At 42.0% G+C, this 22,651-nt stretch overlaps 2 protein-coding genes across 2 annotated transcripts in view; one reads left to right on the forward strand and one right to left on the reverse strand.

Annotated features, from left to right (window-relative positions):
* The first annotated feature begins 3,893 nt into the window (after positions 1-3,893).
* On the forward strand, positions 3,894-4,466 carry LOC149161987 (uncharacterized). The gene has a single exon (XM_089435063.1). It carries the CDS (start codon positions 3,894-3,896, stop codon positions 4,464-4,466), a length of 573 nt encoding a protein of 190 aa, XP_089291189.1.
* Positions 4,467-6,708: 2,242 nt separating this feature from the next.
* The window catches only part of LOC149161988 (uncharacterized), a 69,262-nt gene continuing 53,319 nt past the window's right edge, over positions 6,709-22,651 (reverse strand). Inside the window, exon 6 of the mRNA XM_089435064.1 lies at positions 6,709-6,846. Within this exon, the coding sequence (XP_089291190.1) occupies positions 6,709-6,846 (138 nt within the window). The remainder of the gene's footprint in view (positions 6,847-22,651) is intronic.

Below are 22,651 nucleotides of genomic sequence, written 5' to 3' on the forward strand. Positions count from 1 at the left end.
GTTGATTTACTTACTCTTGCCCTTCCTCTTGCTATGTGTTTGCATGTTTCACAAATTTCTTCAAATGATAATTGGTGTACATCACCTCTACTCATGAGATCAAGTAGATCAGTCCACTCATCCCTAATTGTTCTAAACAAGAGGGTTTGTAGTGTGTTGGATCCTAAATGTTGTAGTTTTGTCCTATGAACGTTATACATGAACTTGTCTATTAGATCCTCAAGGCTCTCATCTTCTCTTTGATTCATTCTAAATATTTCTTCCTTAAGATCACGATCTCTGTATTTTTCTAGAAATATCTTTTGTATATCATTCCATGATCTTGTTGAATTAGTCTCTAAATGCATGAACCATTTAAGAGCCCTATCCTTAAATGTTGTTGAAAACAATCTCAGTCTTTGAGTTTTTAATAAGTACCATAAGATCTACAAGCAATTTCAAATTCAAAGAGAAAGGTTTCCAGATCCTCTAACCTTAGACCATGAAATATTGGAAGAAAAGATGGAGGGATGTTCTTCATGTGCACGCTACCATTGGTATCTTGAATGGGAAATCCGAGAGGATATTCCTCATTATCATCGTCTCCATCCATTTCTTCTACATTCTTTGCCATATCTTCTTCTTGTATCTGCAAACATGGATGGTGATGTGGCTCTTACTACACTACGTTATCAAATGGGGGGGTGGGTAGGTGTTGGAGATTTTTTTGTTTTCATGATTTAATGAAAATACTAATGCAATGCACTTTCCAATTTTTGAAATAAAATATGCATAATGCAATTATTTTTTTGTTTTTGCAAAAAGTAGAGAGAAATGAATCAACTAGGGAAGAAAACAATGCATACTTTGACACCTCCCCGACAACGGCACCAAAAAGTGATGAGCCTCAGTATTGCAACAAGAATGTTGCAACTCCCAAGGCTACCAACTTTAGTTATCAAACTGGGGTTCATACAAACTTAAGAGGTATCGACACTATATGTGTAGCATACAATGTGTCCTTCATTTTTTGTCATGATGTAATCGAGTGCATGTACTTAAGTAAAATCATAAACTAATTTTAGAAAATGGAATGTTTGAAATGGAACCTTAACCTATTGCAAGAAAAATAGTACAAGGAAATAGACTTACTCTAATTACATAAAGATCATGAACTAAATGTAAAAGAAACATAACTTAACCATATTTATCACATGTGATGATTTAAACTAACTGAGCATGAAATATGATCTAGAGAGTACTAACTGTTGCATGCATGTGTAAATATAAAAGGACTCATTTTTCAAAATCTCTTTACTTTATAAATGCAAATGCTAATATTTCCTTGATCTTTGGCGAGGGAGACAAGTGTGGAGCAAGAGGGTTAAAATACTCTTGATAGCATGGAGGGCAAGTAGAGGCCTCATCCGAGCTTCAATGATGATTTTTCTCAATTCTTGCTCAAAATAGGCTTTCCTACAAGATGCTACAGGATGCTATAGGATTTCCTACAGGATCCCCTAATTTACTACAGGATGTTACAGATTTACTATACGAAATTATAATTCATCGAATGACTAAACAAATCAAATCCAAATTGTATGCGCCAAATTTTTTTATTGACTAGGATGTCTTAGGTCCTCATTCCAAGTGGAATCACTCAAAAAGACCTCTGTTAATCCATGTTAAAAAATAGCACAAAATTACTAGTCGAAAATCTAGAAATTCAATAACTAGTGAGCTAATAAATCTATAAAATGCCTAAGCTAATCAAGTCCAAATGTAGTGGGGTAGTTTTTTTAATGAACTAGAATGATTTTTTGATCTAATTCAAGTGGAACCAAATCGATTGAAGATCGTTATCATGCTCTAAAAAATAGCATAAATTTATTTTTCTTTGCCACAAAGGAGTTCCAAAAATCTAGATTTGCGAATAAGAAAGCTAAACCAAGTAGATCAATGACTACTATGACCTTCCAAATATTTTACAAGGATGAAATAATGCTTGTGATCCTGCAAAATAACTTACATTAACCATTTAATCCAACCCTACAACAAGAAATCATTAATACTAAATGCAGAAGTAGAAAGAAATAAAAACAAGAGATGCATGTGAATAAGAAGTGAAAAGAAGGAGAGAAGTAAAATTATGAACGTTGTAGTTTTTAATGTTATTGTAATGTTTGATTATGATGTGTAATTATTAGAGGTTTTTAGAGGAACGGCATGGCGACCCTGCAACGGAATGGCATGGCTTGAGAAGAACGGTGGTCGCGGGTATGGGGTCCTACAGACCGCATCGGTCCTGCAGCTGCCCCTGACACTCCTCGGTACCTGAGCCTCAGGCCAACATATGCCATTTAATTTTACACCCTCACGCCGGGGGGGGGGGGGGGGTTTAATTAATTAATTTAATTAATTTATTATTTTTAAGCTTATTATTTAATTTATTCCCTCTTGGTTATTCAATTTTATTTATTTATTATTATTTTATTTCATTCTTTCGTGTTTTATTATTATTATTCGTTTATCTAGCTAGTTATTTTTATTATTTTTATTATTAATTTTTAATTTTTATTAATTTAATTAATTTAGTTAATTTATTATCACTTGATTTATTTTTAAGTTTATTATTTTATTTAATTTTACTATTGTTTTGTTTTTTATTTTATTTACTTATTTTTATTTTATTTTGTTTTTATTTTTATTCATGTTTATTCACGTTTAACTCTTATTCATATCTAGCGGTTTATTTTTATTTGATTTCTCTTTTATTTTATTTATTTTTATTTTTGTTTGTGTATTTGTTTTATTTTTACTATTTTTATTTCGGGTTTTTATATATTAAATTGTTATTTTTATTATTTTTTTTTATTCTCACCTAATTTTTTCTTAGAAGCGGTCCTTTGCAACTAATTTTCTTTTATTAGTAATTTGACCTTTAATTTTTTGATTTTTATTGATTATCTTTTATTTCGATCCTGGTCCTTTGGTCAATATTAGCGGTTGGGTCAAACTAGCCGTTGGAGGCTCTGCTCGGTCTATATAACATGCTAAGCTAGATCTGTTTTCTTCATCTTGTCCTGACGATGAACCACACTGGTTGGTTCGAAACGCGTCGACAAATGATTTTCCATGTGATTTACGCCGAAATCTTTCTCTAACTTAATATGGATCACAGAAGCCTAAACTCTATTATTTTCACTCTATCGTTTTAACCGCAAGGGTTTTGTTTACAAAGAGGAGAGCTATGCATAGGCTTGCTCTCACACCCACCCCATCGGTTACCCATCTGTTAGCCCCGTATAGGTTTTTGCGTCCGGATTCCTCGCTCAAGGTTGGTCCCGTTCTCCATCGCTATCAGTGCCAATTTCTGACGGCTAGCTGGTTCCGAGGTGGTTTACCATTCTTAACGTAGTTGTCACGATGGACATAGATGAGGTGGATTATTCAGACTCTCTGTTGCTCTGGCGCTCCACGTTTGCAGCTTCCGGAGGTTTGTATAGTGAAAGTCTATCTGGTAATTTCGATGATTTCCCTCAGTCATCGGGCCCTATTCACTCTATTTCTGCTCAGCCAGATGAATGCTCCTCCTGGACGCCCTTCGTTGTGCCTTCCCCGGCTACCCTAGGGTTTCTCTCAGACTATCTTCACTCTTCTCTGAATCACGCGGGTCCTTCGGAGCCAATGGGTCCCCCATTTGCATTGCTATCTGACGCCTTACCTGAAGTCCCCCCACTGGCAGCTCCCCTCCCGACCTCAGCTCCCTCCATCCCCTCGGGAAGCTTTTCCTTGGTCCCCCCCTTCCTGAAGCAGTCCCCGATCTCCCCCCAAGCCCTAACCCCCTTCCACCATCCGCAGCTCCGGAAGAGGCGAGGGTCTCAGAAAACCCTAGGCACATGTCCTCTCGACCCATGAAGAAACAAAGGCATTTTAAATCCAGGCCTGCAAACATTATCCTCCAGCTCGAAGAAGACATTCAGTGGGGGGATGCGATGGATTACGCAGACAGAGTCTTGGTGGGACGTATCAGAGGCAGGAATTATTCCGCAGACAGACTGAAATCTTGGGCCACGGAGATCTGGGGACAACATTTGGCGGACATCCCTTTCGTCCAAACCTTCGTTCGCGGATGGTTTGCCCTGCGTTTTGCTAGGGCCGACCATACGAGTTGGGTTCTCTCTTCATTTTGGCATTTTGAAAAAGCGCCAGTACTCCTCAAGAGGTGGACGCCACTCTTTGACCCAGAGACTAAACAAATTGGGGTCGGGCTGGTGTGGATCAGGCTCCCGGGGCTACCTCTTCAGTACTGGTCTGAGGACATATTCCAGAAAATTGGGAACTCTCTGGGCACCTTCATGGAGTTTGATAAGTCTTACCAGACCACGGGAATGATGGCCTATGCAAGGATACTTGTGCACTTAGACACCAGAGGTGGTCTTCAGGAAAACATCATCATCCAATGGAGATCTTTCTCGAGGAAATAGTTGCTGGATTACAAAGGCATCCCCTATCGATGCAGGAGGTGTCATCAGGTGGGTCATCTCTACAAAGCCTGTTCCCTCCTCAAGAACCACAAGTAGGACCTCCAAGAGCAGGAAAAAGACCCAGTGAATGATCAACCCCCTCCACAGGCAGCTGTGACTCAGATGGCGGAGCAGAACAAAACTTTGGACACATTGGAGGCGCTGCTTGCACCTGCTGTGAAGAAAATAGGCAAGAACCTATCAGGCCTCCCTCTCCACCATTGACGCATTCCAAGGCAACAAAAGGCGACGTCTTCTCTTCAGGTATGTCTCTATCTTCTGATGCCTCTGTTTCACATCTTACTGCATCTTTGTTATCGCTCTCCTCCCAGTTGCCTCCTCCGGTTTTGATTCCCCCCCCCCTCCCTGCTCTCCCCCGACCCTGCTCCTGAATCCTGGCTCCCTCCCCTCCCCCATCGGACAAGACATTCCTACATGTCCTGCTCCCTCCCAACACCGTCGCCCATATACACCTCATGCTCTCTCTCTTCCACCCCGATCTCCTCCCTCCCGCCTCCTTCCCCCTCGGTAAATTCGACTCCGAGGTATACTACCCGATCCATAGCTAAGCAGAGAGAGTCGGATGCCATAGGGCTAGATGTAGTTCCTTCCCTTCTCTCCCCCAGACCAGGAAGAGGTAGACCATCCAGCCTTAACAAGGCAAAAGAAAAAGCGGGCGATGAGGTGGTTCAAGGTAAGCAGCAAACCATAGAAAGGGTTCTTAGAGCAAAGGACACCCTACCCCCCCCCCTCCTCCATGAAGCTTTTGTCCTTCAACTGCAGAGGGTTGGCTAGCCCTGAGAAAAATTTAGCCATGAAGCGACTATTCTTATCTGAATTGGTTGATGTGATCCTTCTACAAGAAACCCTAAGCAAGGCGGAATCAGTCATCCCCCTTCTGAACTCATGGCTGTCGGGCTGGACTTTCCATGCTCTAGACGTCTCGGGTCATTCTGGGGGGGTTGCAGTTGGGTTTAAGAACAGATCCATTGTACTGAAGAACATCTGGGGTGGTGGGGGTTTCTTGGGAGCGGATATCTACTCCAAGGACCTGGAGGATGAGATGAGGATCATCAATGTCTATGGTCCCTGCCACAATAGGGAGTCCTTCTGGCGAAGGCTCCTTAGCTCCTCTCTCCTCCAAGCTGACAATGTGATGCTAAGCGGGGACCTGAATTTCTCTCTGGGCTACATGGAATCATAGGGCCACATGGCATAGATAGACCCACTATCTGATTTCTTCAAGCAGTTGTTAGAGGATCACCACTGGATTGATATCCCTTCTGCCAAGATCCAGCACACTTGGAGAAACAACTGTACTGGAAGCCAAAGCCTGGCCAGGAGATTGGACCGATTCATTATTAAGGAGGCATTCCACATCAGTCACTCCCGGTCTAGGAAATGGGTAGGCAACAGGGGAATCTCGGACCATCGGCCTATCTACCTGGAAGTTGGTGATCGATCCCACAAGATCTCAGCTCCTTTCAAATTCAATTCTACCTGGCTTCGGGACCCCTCCTACATCAAGCTCGTCTCGGACTTCTGGAAATCCCATCCAATCTCAGAGGAGGAGGACCCAACAAAAGGCTTTGTCAGTAATCTCAAGGAAATTAAGGGCTTATCCAGAGAATGGGCGCACAAGAAAAGGGAACAGGAAGACTTAATCTTAATCCAAGCAGAGCAGGCCATCGCAGATCTTGAAGATCAATTGGAGGGTACATTCACCTCTATGGAACAAAAAGAACAATATTCACACTTAACCAAGCTGAGGATCCAAATCCTCAAGGATAGAGAAGAAATCTGGTGCCTAAGAAGCCAAGCGATCTGGCTTAAGGAGGGAGATGAAAACACAAAGTTCTATCACCGCTTTGCCAATGGGCGGAAAGCTATCAACACCATCTGGGAGCTTCAAAATGATCAGGGACATCAGGTCAGTACCTCCAGAGAGCTCGCTTCTTTAGCCACCTTACACTTCAAGAATATATACGCGGCCCCAAGGGAAGCCAATATGCTAGAAATCATGTGTGTAGCTGAGCTATTCCCCAGGTTTGTGGATGCAGAGGAAGGGGAGCAACTAATTAAGGAAGTAACATTGGGGGAGCTAGAGGCTACCATCGAAGGCTTCCAAAGAGACAGGAGCCCGAGACCTGATGGCTGGTCCATAGAATTCTACCTAGCTTTCTTTGACATCTTGGGTCTGGATCTACTTAAGGTGGTGGAGCATTGCCGCCTCTCCATAAGAATGTCCCTCGCTATCAGTTCCACTTTCATTGCTCTCATCCCCAAATCCGACAAGCCTACCTCTTTTAATGACTTTTGGCCCATCTCGCTGTGCAACTACCTTTATAAGATAATAGCTAAAATCCTAGCTAACAGGCTCAAGCCCATCCTCTCGGCTCATATCTCCCCTGAACAATTTTCCTTCTTTCAACACCACTAGATACATGAAGTTGTCGAAACAGCCCAAGAACTCCTCCACTCGGTGCACTGTAAGAACCTGAAAGGGATGATCTTAAAGGTGGATCTATCCAAGGCTTTTGATAGAGCAAACTAGCTCTATATCTACCTGCTGCTTACACATCTGGGCTTCCCTCACATGTATATCAAATGGATCATGAGCTGCATCACTGATGTTTCATACAGTGTTTTTCTCAATGGAGCTCCCACTCCATTGTTCTCGGCGGAGAGTGGTCTTAGGCTGGGATGCCCCCTCTCGCCCCTGTTATTCCTTCTTATCATGGAGGGACTCAGCAGTTCTATAGGGGCCGAACACAGAAGGGGTAGAATAGTGGGGATAAAAATCATGGACAACTGCTTCCTTACCCACTTACTGTTTGTGGATGATGTGCTCATCTTCTTGAATGGCAGTATTGGTGACACCACAACATTACAGTATGTTTTTGATCTCTTCCAGAAGGCAACAGGCATGATTATTAATGTTCACAAGTCCACTCTGACTGCAGTAGGTTGCTCCCATCTCGAAGTACAATTCGCTCTCCGTCGTTTCCCTTTTACCTTACAACCTCTGGGGGACTGGCTTATTTAGGATTCCAGTTGAAACCATTGGGCTACAAAATTGCAGACTAGACTTGGCTCATCTCCAAGGTAAAAAAGAGATTGAACACTTGGTACAACAGATATCTCTCTCGAGCAGGTAGGCTCATTCTCATAAAAGTTGTGCTAGAAGTGACACCGGTATACTGGATGACTCTGGCCTAGATCCCAAGGGGAATTCTAGCCAAGCTACAAAAAATATGCAGTAGGTTTCTATGGAAAGGCAATAAGCAGGGAAATCTCTTCGCCTGGGTAAAATGGGACACAATTGCTAAGCCCAAGAGATGGGGGGGTTGGGGCATAAAAACGTTGGACCTCTTCGCCAAAGCTTTGGCTGCAAAATTGGGTTGGCAACTTATCACCATGCAAAGCCTATGGACAAAAGTAGCTTATGCTAAGTACATCTCCCCTGAAAACACTATGGACTGGATTCAGAGGGATCATAGGGCTAGCAGTAACCTGTCCATTATCTGGAAAGTGGTGCTAAACTCCCTCCCCCTTATACGGGAAGGATTAACTTGGAGGATTCATGAGGGGAATGCAGTCTGTATAGGTGTGGACCCCTGGATCGGATGTGGGAATGCTCACAGGCTCCCAGCAGAGGTGATAGAACTCCTAGCGAAACAAGGACATACTCATCTATGCCATATTGCTGATCTGGCAAATACCACTCTTTTTCAGCAGGCCTGGAAGTCAGCACAAGACCTCCACCTTCCAGCCCATTGGCATCAGGCTTGGGAGGGATTCACCGAGGCTCTTACTCAAGCTCACATCAGGATAATGGAAGGAGAGGATGAAATTGTGTGGGCATATGCAAAAAATGGGAGATACTCGCCCAAGGAAGGGTATCTGAAACTCATGGAGATCGTTAAACCAGAGAATGTACAGCCCTGGTGGAAAGCCCTTTGGAAGCTTAAAGCATCCCCTAGAACGCGATTGCTCATGTGGACCATCCTTTTCAACAAAATCCCCACCGGCTCAAACTTAATGAAGTGATCCTTCCATGGTCCTTTTTGGTGTCACCTATGCAGGAACAATGAGGAAAGCACTGAACACTTATTCCTGCACTGCCCTATTATCTCTGAGCAATGGAACCTTATTATAGGCCCCTCCACTTCCCTTTAGCGTTGGCAAGGAAGATCTATCATGGAGGCCTGGCTGGATTAGCTAGAGAGGCACAGGGGTAGAGGCAGAAATCTTCCCCTTCTGATGTGCTGGGATTTTTGGACGACAAGGAACCAGGCCATTTTTTACCATAAGGATCCCCTTTGGCTCTCCATTAGATCTCGTATCCTCGCAGACTTTGACTCACTGCCTGAAGACACCTCTCAGACTCCCTCTAGAAACATTCAACCTGAGCTCATAGATAAAGCATATCCTTGGGCCTATTTTGATGGCTCAGCCCAAGAAGAGGGCTGTGGGGGGGGGGAGCACCATACTCTACCTAAGGGAATCCCACTGTTTCAAGATCCAAATGAACCTGGGAAGAGGCACAAACAACTTTGCTAAGCTAACCACTGCCAAACATCTCATCCACTTTGCTCTAGAGAAAGACTGCTCACATCTCCAATTGTTTGGGGATTCCAAACTTGTTTACAATTGGCTCAACATAACTTCTCATTGCACTGCTTTTACATTGAGACATATATTGGATGAGGCTCACAAACTTATGGCATCTTTTGATAACTTTGTCTGTCATCACATTTACAGGGAGCGCAACACAGGGGCAGACTACCTATCAAAGGAGGCAGCGCGTAGGCAGGAAGAGGACTGGTTGATTCAGGAAGAAGTTGATGGAACCTTCCATCAATACTACCACAGACCATTCATAGATCTACATTTACATCAGGAGACATAATCACACTGTCTTTCTTTATACACTTCTGGTTATCTTTTTTGGCTCCTTTACTAGTTTTGTCAATGTTGTTTATAGTTCAGTATATATGGTGTTAAAAACTCTCTTAGAAATTTTTTTGACAATCATATAGCAAAGAATATTTTAGTGACTTTACTTTTTCAGACCTTCATGCTCTCCCTACGTGAAGAACACAGGATATTTTGGTACAGTTACTTACCTTGTCGGTTACAATAGTTTTGATACTTTCACAACCTCCCTGTGCAAAGATTGTTGCAAAACTTATATGCTTGTTGTATGGTTTTTTTTTGGGAGGCAACTAGCCTCAATATGCATATGCTATGGCATATATAGAATGTAATTTCTCACCATTAATAGAAATTATTACTTTTTCCAAGGGAAAAAAAAAGAAGTGAAAAGAAGGACAGAAAATGATACAAAAGGGCTTTGAGGCTCCTGGGATGGCCAAGCCCAAGGAAAATTAGATACCTATGGAGGAGAACAAGATTTAGAAGCTTAACATGACACCAATAATCATTATTTCATCAATACAATTACATCCCTGCAAGAAAATACAATGGATTTGCAAAAATATGAGTTCTCTCCACAAGAACATTAATGAAAATTTATCCCTAGAGGCAAATTCGACTTGGTACTTATACAAAATTATTAGGAATTATTCCTCATGAATGGAGGAAGCTTTCCCACCAAAATCCCTTGATTAGTGGATCTGGTCCCCAATACTAGAAATCTACATTAAATGGCAAGGAACACATTCCTAGATTTTCTTAGTCATTGGAGTTCCAAAATATGTGCCATAATTCCATAATATCTTGTTGATTTATTATTTATTATTGATCTTCTTGTAGTAGGGAGAAAGTCCCTAAACTATCTCCTCCTCGAAATCTCCATAATCTTCCCAATATTCTCATAATATTCCACAAAAATAAATAATATTAGGCACAAATATGCAATTATTCATAAACCTTCCTAATGAATATATTAAAGTTAAAAATACATTATCTAATGCAAGAAGAGAGGTTTAATGTGTTGAAGGATGGTCATAGGCCTTAATTTATATTTAATTTAGAGTCATGGGCGTTAATTTATGTCTAATTTAGAGGCCCATCACATACCCAACCTGCAATCACAAAGGTACAAGCGATTAAAACAAATACAAAATAGTTTTCGACAGAAAATACAAACAATTGACAATCTTGCACACGAGAGAGAAGGTCTTGTCTGTGGGAAGAAAGATGTGTCACAACCACCCAACACACATGCTTACCTCTATGATGACTATTTGTTTTCAACAAACCTCATAAGCCTCTTGCAAGTGTGTGTTCATATGCACCAAGTTTATTAGCGAGGGCAAGGAAGGACTCGCCAAGTAATATTGTCAGTCATTCAGCGATCGAATCATAAAATTTGTGATGGTTGTTTTGAAAGACTTGTGATCTTTGAGAATATGGATTCTTGATTCGAGAGAGGGGATCACGATGGGAATCTAGTACAATGAGACAGATCTGATCATTCTCGTCAATCATGTCAAGACATTGAGGACTTGCCATAGTCATCATCACAGGCCAAAGAGCCTAACCTGCTTGACAGAATTATGAGGAGAAAGATGTTACACAGCGAAGATCATAGTGAACGAAGCCAATTTCATTGGATTTACTATTGGGAAAATGATAAACTGCATGACAATCACTCGAGATAGAATAAATATCATATGTGTTGGTCAACATGCCAGATTCCAAGTTGGACATGATCAAAGAATATCTTTGAACAATCTTGCAAACACTCTGAATGATGGAACCAAGTTTGTTGTGCGCTAGGTTTGATAGAACACCTGCCTACAAATGGTGAAAAATTGCGTAGGCATCATGGTCATCACAGGAATGTAGAAAGGATGTCAGCACTGTGAACGTGTGAAGACAATTGGGGTGGGGTGAAATGAGGAGAACTTGATTCGCGTGATAGCTTATGCACTCGTCATCACATGGGGAGATTTGAAGTGCAAGATTCACAAGAAGTCCAAGGCATTGATCACAAGAGAAAACATCCAATAACTATGATTCCAGACAAATATAGTCTTTGAGATGATCAACTTCACAGTTCCATGATTGAATAATAGACAGACACTCCCAGCCTGAATTAGATGTAAGATAAGTGCATGAAGAGGGACATGCTACAAAAGACTCGTGGATTTGGTCATTAGTGAAAATTTGAAATTTTGAAATATCACACCCGGAATAGTAAATATTTTTTACATGGGGATCCACATTGAGTGCAACCATGAAGATAGACAGATTGTGCATGAGAAACGAGATCTATTTTGGTTCGAGGGGCTTACTAGAGTCGCGAGGTCTTGACATAACCATCAATGAACGTTGAAGTGCCTTTATTCCTTAGGATGTCCCGGACTTTCAAAAATTAAAAATTTCCATTTTGAGATGTTAACCAGATCATCCATGGCTTGAGGATGGTTGTTGTTGCTTATTTCAAAACTACTCTTAGGATGGAAACCATCTCTATCATATTCTTCAACAAATTTTTCAATTTCATCAGGTTGACTTTACACGTTTTCTTCATGCAACACAGAAGAGGATGACGAGCAGAAAGAGTCCTGTGCGTTGGGATTGTTTTCATCATGGACAATGTCACTGCGTTGTGTCGATCGAGGAGATAACTCATCAAATGAGGAAACAAGAGAACGTGGTGTATCTTCGCCACATGTTAATGTGCTATGGATGGTAGGACACAACAGAAAGTGGGGTGAAGAGGAAGTTTCAATATGGTTGTCTACTTTGACCAGTGCACATTCCAAATCTGAGTTAGAGTGTACATGAGAGAACAATAGATCAAATGATGTGTTTGGGCATTCATCACCACATACGGAAGCATGGGAGTGATGATAGCCCAATACAGGAGGTTGATCGAAAGAATTATTTATGCAAGATGTTTCACCAAGATTAGCAGATTGTTAATCAGTCAAGAATGGAAGCTCATTGTCTTGATGTGAACCATTTTGAAACATAGAAAAAGAATTGATTGTGTCTTCACCTTCTTGCTCCTTCGCCTATGTAATGAGACTGCCTTGCACATGAATGCAATTTGAGCCAACAACTTGAGAATCAAGAGAATGCACACAGCTAGCTTGTGAAGTGGATTGATCAAGTGACTCATGGTATAAGGAGTCATGGCTTGTAGACGGTGGAGGATGGTAGAGATGCAAATCAAACTCGAAACTTAGGTTATGAACGGTGATGTCCTCTTATGGAATAGAGGAATGAGTCTTCACCATAGAGTTTCCGAGCCATTCTGGAATTTCCTCCATTGCAGCAGGAGATGAATCAAAAGATGAGTTGGGAACACTCTACGTGGATTCCTGAGCTTTACGACTGCTGCAAGGGGATATTCGTCGTGCAGATTTCTTAGATTTGTGACCACTACAAAGGGGCACCTACTTTGAGACTGGAAAGGGAGGAGGACAAGGAACAAATAGGGTGTTGGGCTCCTCCTCTACAAACTAAGGGGCCTTATGATCCTCAAGAGTCGAGGTAGAAGGGCAATCAAGGGGTTCACCGTCTCGAAAAACATGAACCAAGAGTTTCAACTCTTGTCTCATGAAGTCAAGGTCCACAAACCATTTAGGAATTTCATTACAGAGGTTAAGGGTGTGGGTATAAAAGTACTAAATTGATTCACCATGCTTCATTCTTAAATGATAGATTCTTTCATAGACATCTTGGTGGTTACATTTATCGAAGGCTTGATGGAGCTCCTTGAGGAGAGTGAGAAGGGAATGGACAGAAGAAGGTGGCAGGGTATGACACCACCGATTAGCATGAGCTTCAAGTGCGAGGAATAAAACTACACAAACAATATCTTCACTATCATTTTCATGATATTTACAGAAATGAAGAAAATCAAAAATGTGCTTGGTTACAGATGTTCTTTCCTCATCATCAAACTTTAACAAGGACAAGTGATTGAGAAGCTCATCAGGGATTGATATTTTATTAAGGGAGAAATGAGAGAAACACCCCAGGAGCACGAATTGTGTATGATCAATTTGGTAGGAGATTCAAACCAGATTTAATGGGCTTAGCTTGTCATCTAGCCCTCCTTCTAGTGCTGAAAAAGTTGACGGTGTTGGACCTACCAACATTCAAAGGATTTCCTCGATATGAAGTCCCAACTAGACCTCACACTATTTGTTGTATAAGTCCCATCCGGTATGATGGCCTAGTTGCCACTATCTTAAAGATATGTCTTAGCTCTTACTTGTTAGAACATGAGAGTGGTATACTTGGTCTTCAAACAACGAGGTCTGTGTGCTTGGTGAGTGCTTAGTGTCGCTTATGTCAAATTTCTTTCACTGTAGAGGGAGAGGGTGAGAGTGAGTCTCAAGTCGAAAGGGAATAGTCCCAACTCTATTAGAGACACACAACACAGTAGGACATGCACAGCTTCCGGCGGAGTAGTCCACACAGATGCAGAAGTCACAACACAAAGTGAAGAGATAGCACGTACAACACCCAACGAATTTATCCACACAAGCACGACGGTCGTTATCACAAGTTTACGAGGATGAACCTGTCGAGTGTCTGGCAGAATAGTCCACACAGACGAGACAATATTAGTAACCGATACAACACATTTCCAACAACATATGTACTAAAACAACTGAAATAGTTCAACTTTCTTAATACAGGTTAAAGAAACATGCATTACAAGCATCCAAAGAATAGTCTTACAAACGAATACAATACATGTGTGAAAACGTGTTGCCATGTTAACATTTTTCTTGTAGGTTTTAAGCCCGTACAAAAATTACCTACATATGAATTCTAAAACACATAAGATAAACAATGCGAGAGCATAACACATAAAACACCTATACACAAATATTTTCCCCTAGATCCCAAAACCAGGACTATCGAATTGATTTTTCATTATGCTCCTTTCAATGTTGCAATACATATATATACATGTCGAAGCATCCAATACCATGGACCGAAAACCATTGTGCCCAAAACCATGTGCGAAAACCATGCACAAAACCATAGGTAGGTTCACCCCACCCAATATAGGGTCCAAATTTTTTTTACCCAGGGTGCTGCCCCAGACCCCGTAGAGGGGACCTACCCGCCCCCCTCAAACCCACTAGACAAGGGGGTTTGCCACCGCCCCTGTGACCCCCCCATTGTGCAACAAAGGGGGGGCTCCACCGCCCCTCTAACCCCCTCGGTTAACTAGGAAGGGTAGTCATGGAAAGAATATAACACAACCCAACACTTCTGAATTAAGAGAAAGTTCCAAGACACATCTATACACCATTACATCACTAACCCCATTAGTAGGGCATCAAAGCCACTACTCACTCCTCAAAGAAAAGACTACAGAATCTCAAGGCGATGTGGGAGGAGACAAGGTGAAAAGTCTTTTGCATCTACAAATGAGGGGTATATATATCTATTGTGGGGAAAAATGCCTATGCAGGACGATCCTATCCACCTAAGGTGTGACAGTGCCTTAGCAACAAACAGAGACAACTATTCTAGTATTCTTTCTTTATGAATTAGAATGAAGAGAGATGGATGGACTAACCGGTGTCTTCCGTTTGTCCCTCGATCCAGTTTCTCTTCTCTTTGGGAGTTCACAGCTACTTGTCTTCTCGCTCGCCCAGCTTCAACAGGTCTCTGCAATATTACAAGAGAAGAACACTACACAAAGACATAGATTCATAATCATAACTAGTTCAGGATTAGAAGTAAACTAAACATACTAATGCAATCAGACATCAAAGATACATCAGTATATAGGAGAAACCAAGATAGCTTTATTGATGAATAACAAGGTTCAGGAAGAGATACAACCCAGAGGGCTCCAATCCAGCATCTCCTTCCCAGCAAAATGGAATTCCTATCTTCACCTCCCTTCAAAGCATTAAGCACCCAATGATTTCAATCTCAAACCAACAGCAATTCTTTGCAATAACAAAATTCCAGCCTCTAGATCTCATGGAGGATAGATCCATATATAGATGTTTGGAGAGAGGATGAGTCAGCTTGAGATCTGACTAGTGTCCTCTCCCTCTGTCAGTTCTTGATTCCACTTGGAGGTTCTTGCTTCCACTTGGAGATTTGGAACCTCTTACTCATCATAGTCGAATTCCCTGAGGCAAGTGTCATTTTGGAAGCTTCCTGGGTTTTGACACCTTGAGAAATGAGCTTGCCACATGTCCACTCTCGCTCAGCGCAGGTAGCCAGTGTTGGCTTTGACATTCAGTGCATACAACCAATGGAGCCATTGACATGATCCTGAATTGACTTGTTTTTGAGCAGTTTCTGGTGGAGAACTTCTGTGAATTGCTGTGGTTTTTTAGCCTTGTTCCTCTAGGGGTAGGAACAACATGTTTAGGGACTTTGGATCCCTTAGATTATGGACATTTCATGCTCAATGTTGTAAGGCACAAAAATGTCTATAACAGTTGACCCCTAAAGTATGAGGCCGTTTATCGGGTGAAATGGTTTATCCAAGAGGATCCGAAGTTCATCCAATGCTGGGAGGAGACCTGTAATACGATACAATACAATACATTATTTTTCATACTGCTTTCATGATCTAGCTGAGGCGGGCATTCCCATGCTCAGCTTTATAAATTCATTTTTCTGTACATAGAATAGACAATCGTCTGATGGTAGACTGATAATTTTGATGAAATTATCATCCTTTGAGTAGGATGATTATCTGCTGCAATGATGTACATGTCAATGTCTTTATCTTTCCTGAATATATATCGCAGCCCGGATGGATGAAACTAGATCCGGGGTCTTCAAACTCGTTCGATCTTCACTCTAAGTACAAGTTGATCCATGTGAGAAATGTTCTGAAGTCGAACATGGAAAGACATCACTTGATTACCGGTCAATGAGGTAAACCGTTAACAAGCGCGAGAGGAATCACCGATAATGATAATGACCCTCAAGGTACTGCAGTACAATTCACGTGGTGTGAATAAAGGACTTGGCGTCGAACACCACGCAAAATCTTTCGGTCGAAGGTCATTGATGTATACCTGTCGCCGAAAGTGAGAAAATTTCCATTGAGGCATGCAAGCTTCAAAGTACTGAAGGGGTTGTTCCTAGATCCACTTCTTGGATAATGAGCTGATGTCGACAAGAAGCGATCCGTCAAAGGAGGGCCTTAATGAATCCCACATCAGTGACACAGAACGGAGCTAATGATTTTGATGGAGGTGAAAACGATCTGTGACATATGATTTAGGGTGGCGGTCATGAAAGGATGAAGGATAATGTATGGCAGTGGATGGGACACGGTTGACTTTTCTGAACGACTTCTCTTGAACATATGGCGACACTGATGCGATGGATTGGTAGCATTACCCCAAATATGGATGGTATGGCGAGACCATGGTGATGTCACCGGTGAATGAAACAACCCAACCCGATTGTGGTACGAAGGAAAAGTGTCATGTTCAATAGCGACTTGCTACCAGCAAAGTTTTCTTTAGTTTCTCCCAATTTTTCCCCAGTCATTGCTGACCAGTACCTCTTTATTTTTGTCAAGCTTGAGGAGGATAACATATCCTTGTTCTATAACCTGCCCTTCGGGCAAGCCCATCGCTATGTTTTAACGAGCCTAGCGATAGTGAAACTCGTTCTCGTCTAAAGACAAGTTTGTCGCTATTTAGTGATTTTAACGAGTCTAACGATAAAGATAACTCGGTCCTTTTCATTTTTAGAGAGTCTGAAAAGGTACATAAAGTTAACTCCAAAAGTCCCTTTTCGTCATCTAATCCCTTTAGTCCGAAAAAGTATAAAACAATACAGAAGGGATGAGTTTTTGATAGTTTTAACGAGCCGAACAAAACAAGCGCTCGATATTTTTGTGCAATAATCCCTCAAGTCTAAAAAGATTAAAATCTAGAGGAGGGATAGCTCTTCCTGTCCCTTTAACGAGCTGGAAGGCCAAGGACTCAGCAATCTTTTCATATTTTACGAGTCAGTTGAAAAGAGCTTAAAGAAGACTCGTCTTTTGAGGAACGAGTGATAAACAGGGTTAGCAGCTGATTCCAGGTACAGGTTGGAATTTTCCAATCACGGCAGTGTCACAAGGATGGCTAGGTGAAATCACTCTTCACAGCTGTTCCTCAAAATGGGTAAACAATCATATGGAGGTGAACGATCGGCCAAATGAAAAGTGGAGGTGATGGTGCAAACACGACTAAGGCTTTAATGGCAGATAAGGTTACATTCACAGTGGTTATTTACCGGAAGATAGTTCATTTTTTAACGATCTTGAACGCGGAAAAACACTGCTCAATCTTATGTTTATTTTTTAACGAGCATGAACTATGCACTAAAACTTCTCAGATCTTGCGTTTATTTTTTAACAAGCATGAACTGTGTGCTAAAACTGCTTGAATCTTGCGTTTATTTTTTAACGAGCATGAACTATGTGCTAAAACTGCTCGATTATATGGTCAAACTTTGATTTTTTACCATAACTAGCTTTGCCCTTTTCAAAGATAATACTGCATTCTCAATTGCTGCATCAAACTTAGTTAGAAATGAATAACATTTATTTGAAAATGAGATTAAAACCCTAATATTTCGCTTTGAACTATGTAAAAAGCAATTAAAAAGTGTTTTTACCTCTCATTTTACCATTTCATTTGAACTTGGTTTGTTGGAGCTTTGGAGGTGCCTCTTCCCCCTTGATTTTCACCAGCTGATTTCGGGAGATTCTGTGGACGATTCTCAGCGTCGTCTGGACCAGGTAGGAGCTAAACCCTAGCTCTTTCTTTTCATGGTTTTATTTTTCCATTCTGTGCCTGTTTTCCTGTCTCCCTGAGCACCTGGGGTTTTGTTAGGGCGCTCTGCCATCAGCGCAGCTGGTTCACTCGAAACTTGCGCTGAATGTCAAGCTGCCTTAAGGCAGTTTGACCTTCAATGCAGGTGGAACACTGGCTAGTTGCGTTGGGCACAAAAAATTGGTTTTGTTGCACAGTTTTTGATGAAAATTTTGCCAGTTTCTCATCAAATCCAGGATCTTACTCTTTCTCTTGTTTGTTTTGCAGGGACCTTTGAGCAAAATGACCCTTACATGGCGAGAATGAGAACATGAAGAAGAGGACATGATTGCCCTCCATGATCCTATCACTGTAAACGCGCTGCGGAACTGTGGCCTGCTGAAGTTCTTCCGTATCTCTAGTATGAGAGCACAGATCTCCTTACTGCAGTATATGCTTGATGCTTGGGATCCTATCAACCAATTATTCCAGATTAGGGGCAAATCCATCCCCTTGACCATAGTAGACATTTACTTCTTGACTAGGTTGTCAAGGCGGGGTGCCCCCATTTCTTTGTCAGGTTCGGCCCGAGGGAATGACTCCGTGAGAGATTATGTCCGCCAGTATTGTAGGGAAGGATCTCAGCCGAGCAGAGACGGCAAGGTCGTTATCCGTGAGATTACTGACAGGTCTCTCAGGTCCATTCTGTATACTATTGGTAGGATGGCCAGTAGTGCATCTCTTCATGTTGCCAACAGATCTTATGTGCAGCACGCCTTGGAGTGTCTCCAACCGAAAGTATTCAACTGGTGTGATGCAGTACTTCTTCAGATGAAAAGTCAGTTGACCAAGGTAAAGGACGGGAAGCTGAAGAACTTTGGATTTGGTTCTATTTTGACTGCCTTTGCCTTGGAGAAGATACCACTGATGCAGCCTCAGTATATTGCACTCGACTTGCCTTCTCCTACCGAGCCACGCATGCAGAGATGGGTTGATCACATGTCTAGGCATGCTGGTCAATCTGAGATTTCTTTCACTGATATCTTCTTCAGGTGGTTCGAGCGTCAGGAGATGGTCTATTCCGAGTATCCATATGTTGGCATGGATTTCCGAGGTGATCCAGATTTGGTACTACCGGATGGCGAACAGTGGGGCGCTATTGGTAAAATCTTCGACCATATCACTGTTTACTGCTTTCATTTATAATGTCCTTGTGCTTTATTCTATCAATACTTTAATCAAACTCATGTGTGCATGCAGATGTTGGTCCTGTTCGTCCAGCAGTTCGCCCGAGAGCGCCAGTCGTTGCCCCAGCAGGGGAGGCTGCTGGGAGGGTTATTCTTCACGACCTTGACGTGGCCGAGACCCTTACAGCTGTGCAGGAGCAAGTTGAGAGCCTTACTCTCGGTATTCCGGATGTACGGATCGACGAGTTACCTTTACAGTTGCAGTGACATACTACTGGTGTGCCTAGACGATGGACTCGTCTCTTGCGCATGATTGCACAGGCCGTGACGTGCTATCATGAGCATCACTAGGCTAGGGTGCCCCCTAGCATTTTTGAGTTTTTGGGTCATGCGACCAATTTTGTCTTGGTTACAGAACATTATGTGTAAACGATAAACAGCTTTTATATATATATTTTGATTTTCGGGGTTTATTCTGGTTGAGTTATATGATCCACTTGTACAACATTGATGATGCATTTCTTTTTATAAATGTCGCAAATGTCTATCTAACACATAGTTTTCTAATGAGTCAGTTAATGTGTTTAAGTTCCTGGAAATATGTTGGTATTGAATTAAATCAAACTGTCTTTCCAAAATCTTAACCCTTAGAAACATACGATAAATGGCTGGATTGCGGACGGAATATATACCATTGAGTTGTAGTATCACGAGTTGTGAGTCTAGCCTGACGATTAGTCGGCGTATACCATGGGTGATGGCATCAGAGTGTAGTTCTATCAACGCGCTATACTCAGCGATGTTATTCGTTGATTGCCGAATACACACACCTCTGAAACTTACTAACTCGCCGCTTGGATCGAAAATGGCCCAGGCCGCGGAGGACAGGTTCCGCGAACTATGACTCGCTCCGTCAGCATATCCCACACATGTCTCAGAAAGGTTCGACATCTGCAATAAATGTAAAAAGGTGGATTATTCGACCAAAACAAACACTTTAGCGAAAACAAAATACAACAAAAGCACACAGGTTACTATTTAAGCATAGTAACGCTTGAGGTACAACCCATTACGGGGCTGCGCCAGTGGAATTCCGTCATAATCCATTAACTCGTAGGCTCCTTTTGCTAACACTCGTTTAACAATATAGGGGCCCATCCATAAAGAATTAAATTTACCTGCTCCCTATTTTTCGGATTCTTGGTCGTAAAGCAAGACCAAGTCACCTTTTGAGAAGACACGGGGTTTGACATTTTTGTCGAACTGCGCCTTGACTCATTTCTTATGGGCTTCGTTAGCCAAAGCAGCGTCACTACGGGTTTCATCCAATTGGATTAATTCCAAGAAACGGGCCTCTTCTTCTGAAGTTCTTGGGAGGAGGTCGATTGCGAGTTTAAGGGACGAAATTTCGCACTGGACTGGTAAGACTGCCTCCAGGCCATACACCAGTTGGAAAGGTGTGAACCCGGTCGCATTCCTCACCGATGTTCGGTAAGCCCACAAGGCTGAGTACATGATTAGGTGCCACCTTCTTTTGTGAACTCCGATCATCCTTTGCAACATACGCTTCAGGACCTTGTTGATCGCTTCAACTTGTCCGTTGGCTTGCAGCTAATTCAACCATCATGTGATTGCGAAAATGCGATCCATGATCTCTAACTATAGCCTGTGGTACGCCGAACCTGGCGACTACATGATTGAAAAAGAAAAGGGCAGCTGTTTCACCAGTGTTATCTAATGTAGGCATCGCCTCGGCCCATTTGGTAAAATAGTCAACGGCGACTATAATATACCCATGCCCCCCGATCGAGGTGGGTTTACATTGCATGAAATCGATGCCCCATTTGGCAAAAGGCCCAACAACAACTATTGGCTGTAAAGGTGCGGGTGGTCTTCTGGTTTTGCTATCAAAAATTTGACAAGCATGGCAACTTCTGACTGCGATTATGCAATCTTTGAACATGGTTGGCCAGAAGTATCCTGCTCGTAAGATTTTTTGTGCTATTGCATATCTAGATTGATGCCCCCCACACGCGCCTGAATGACACTCATTCAGGGCTTTTTCGGCCTCCTCATGGGTGAGGCACCTCCTCAGAACTGTATCGATACCACGACGGTAAAGTGTATCACCGACGATCATGTAGTCTTTTGCTTGGTATCGTATATATTTCTGTTCAGAGTGAGAGGTATTAGGCCTGAACTTTTGGGTTTGGAGATAAATTATTATATCTCCATACCACTCATTGCTTGTAGATATCAGAAACAAATTCTCGTCCACGATTGATTCTTCGGATGTTTCATCGTTGGACGACGATGGGAGATCGCACAATCATTCTGCGAAAACTAGAGCTTTCTTTGATTTGGATTTTACAAATTCCAGATCAAACTCTTGAAGGATCGCTATCCATTTTGAATATTTGCCCCCCAGCAACTGTCGCGACAGTATATAAGTCATGGGGTTGCAATCTGATAAAATGGTAGTTTTCTGAAAGAGGACATAATGTCGAAATCTTTGAATTGCTTGAACAGCCGCAAGCGCTAGTTTTTCAACATAAGAATATTTGCTTTCTATATCATTTAAGTTCTTACTTAAATAATATATTGGATGTTCAATTCCATGGACTTCTTGAACTAAAACCATCGCAATGGTCGTATCCGCTGCAGCGAGATACAGGTTAAAATCTTTTTGATAGTCCGGGGCATACATTAATGATGCTTTTACTAGAGAATCTTTCAGAGCGTCAAAGGAAGCTTGCGCCACCTGATCCCAGACAAAAGGTACATCCTTTTTCAAAAGACGAGTATAACCTTTAGCAAGTTCTGCGTAATTTGGAATGAACCTCCTCAGAAAGCTTGCTTTCCCTTGGAGTTTCTGAATCTGAAGTAAATTCGAAGGTGGAGGCAAATTAATGATTGCCTGAACCTTGCAAGGGTCGAGACGAATCCCATCCTTAGAGACTACAAAGCCAAGTAAACGACCAGAACCGATGCAAAACACACATTTGTGTGGATTGAGTCTTATCTTGTAGTGTCAGCAACGTAGAAATATCGCTCTTAAATGCTGCGGATGATCAGTCCGCTTTCGCGAATGAGCCGGAAGGTCGTCGAGATATGGTTGAACGATGTTCTTGATGTCATGGAAGGCATAATTCATTGCCCTCTGAAACGTCACCCCTGCGTTCTTTAAACCAAAGGGTAATTTTCGATAAGCGAATGTGCCCCACGG

The sequence above is a fragment of the Pinus tabuliformis genome, chromosome 5_2 (assembly GCF_031772625.1).
Source record: "Pinus tabuliformis cultivar Carrire ecotype Pingquan chromosome 5_2, CPIR1, whole genome shotgun sequence".
NCBI classification, from domain to species: domain Eukaryota; kingdom Viridiplantae; phylum Streptophyta; class Pinopsida; order Pinales; family Pinaceae; genus Pinus; species Pinus tabuliformis.

Excerpts from the sequence above, each read along its gene's own strand:
- LOC149161987 (XM_089435063.1), top strand. The coding sequence starts at position 3,894 with ATGAAGAAACAAAGGCATTTTAAATCCAGGCCTGCAAACATTATCCTC.